This window comes from Etheostoma spectabile, chromosome 21, assembly GCF_008692095.1.
Source record: "Etheostoma spectabile isolate EspeVRDwgs_2016 chromosome 21, UIUC_Espe_1.0, whole genome shotgun sequence".
Classification (NCBI taxonomy): Eukaryota; Metazoa; Chordata; class Actinopteri; order Perciformes; family Percidae; genus Etheostoma; species Etheostoma spectabile.
The window spans coordinates 8,891,277-8,892,615 of NC_045753.1; the positions used below are offsets into that span (position 1 = coordinate 8,891,277).

Sequence of the window (1,339 nt, forward strand, 5' to 3'; positions counted from 1 at the left end):
GTGTAGAGCTGCTCCATGGCTGTGATCAGAGTCTCCATGGGAGGAGCGTCCATGAAGTCAAAAGACAGGAGGTCATTGATGCCCATTGCCTGGTGGGCGGAACATAAATAAAAGATGAAAAATAATGGCAATGTATTATGTACATAATGTTAATAAAAACCTTAGGTTTAAGGCTGAGAAAGGTTAGCTTCAACTTTTGGTCCTTAATTTTCTACAATACTTAAATGTTACTGCATTGCAAACCTGTATACACGAGAGATTGTCTTTGATTAATTAAAATCTTAAAATTATTACTTTGACAAATAATGAGAATGGGAAAATTAGATAAGACGCTTTAATTAGTTGTGTCTATATGTTTCAATTAACGTGACGTAAAGTAACTTTATTTAACCGACACTTCACATCTAATGCAGCATCTTTCCAGAACATTGCAGGGTCAGTTATGGGATAGGAGGCGATATTCTGCCTTTAAGTTTCTGCTCCGTATACATCCACAATCCATTCCTTTGACATCTAAGCTACGTTTCTACCTGGTGCTCATCCTAAACACACACAAACACATTCTGGGTAAGATAAGAAGCAACACGATGGTTGCAGAGCTGACTGTTTACCTTCAGAGACAGCACAGTGCTGGCCAAGTTGGTTCTCTGGATCTCAGGCACGTTGGTGGTCAGCATCTCGTCTCTGTAGGCTCTCTCGGTGTAGAGCCTGTAACACTTCCCTGGGCCTGTTCTGCCGGCTCGACCTGCCCTTTGCTTGGCCTGGGCCTGAAATTGACATTTTAAAACATTTCAGTAAGCTCAGCAATGGCTTCAATTACATCATGCTGAAATATCCGGATGTATTTTCTCCTGCAATATTAAGAACGTCATAAATTTAGTACCTGTGAAATTGGAGTCACAACCAGCTGGTCAATGCCAGTCTTCGAGTTGTACACTTTTTGCTTGACAAAACCTGGGTCCACTACATAATAGATTCCATCGATGGTCAGAGAGGTTTCTGCAATGTTTGTGGCAATGACCACCTTAAGGGAAAAAAATAATGATTATTCCTGATTATATTATATACTGATTATTATACTGATTATATTACAGGACATTTCATACAAAAAAAGTCCATTTAAGTAGTGCTGAAAGATAACCAAGATAATAATTTGCAAAAGCAGCATATTTTTGGTCCATCATGCATCAAACAAAACAATTTATACAGAAATTGTAAGATTCCATTTTAGACAATTTTGCAATATTTATATTTTTGAAAGGATTAAGTTTACATAATTTTTTCAGGCCTGTCTAAGACGTTTACACAGTACTGTACAGATATATTCCCATGTAAAAAA

The 1,339-nt window shown here is 37.6% G+C and overlaps 1 protein-coding gene across 3 annotated transcripts in view; it reads right to left on the reverse strand.

The window, feature by feature from the left end:
• Positions 1–1,339, reverse strand: part of dhx8 (DEAH (Asp-Glu-Ala-His) box polypeptide 8) — a 12,116-nt gene that overhangs the window by 2,430 nt on the left and 8,347 nt on the right. For all 3 annotated transcript variants that reach the window (XM_032501495.1, XM_032501494.1, XM_032501493.1), the window contains 3 exons: positions 884–1,024; positions 612–767; positions 1–89 (listed from right to left, as the gene is read on the reverse strand). The exon at positions 1–89 is cut by the window's left edge and continues 49 nt beyond it. In XM_032501495.1, the coding sequence (XP_032357386.1) occupies positions 1–89; positions 612–767; positions 884–1,024 (386 nt within the window). The remainder of the gene's footprint in view (positions 90–611; positions 768–883; positions 1,025–1,339) is intronic.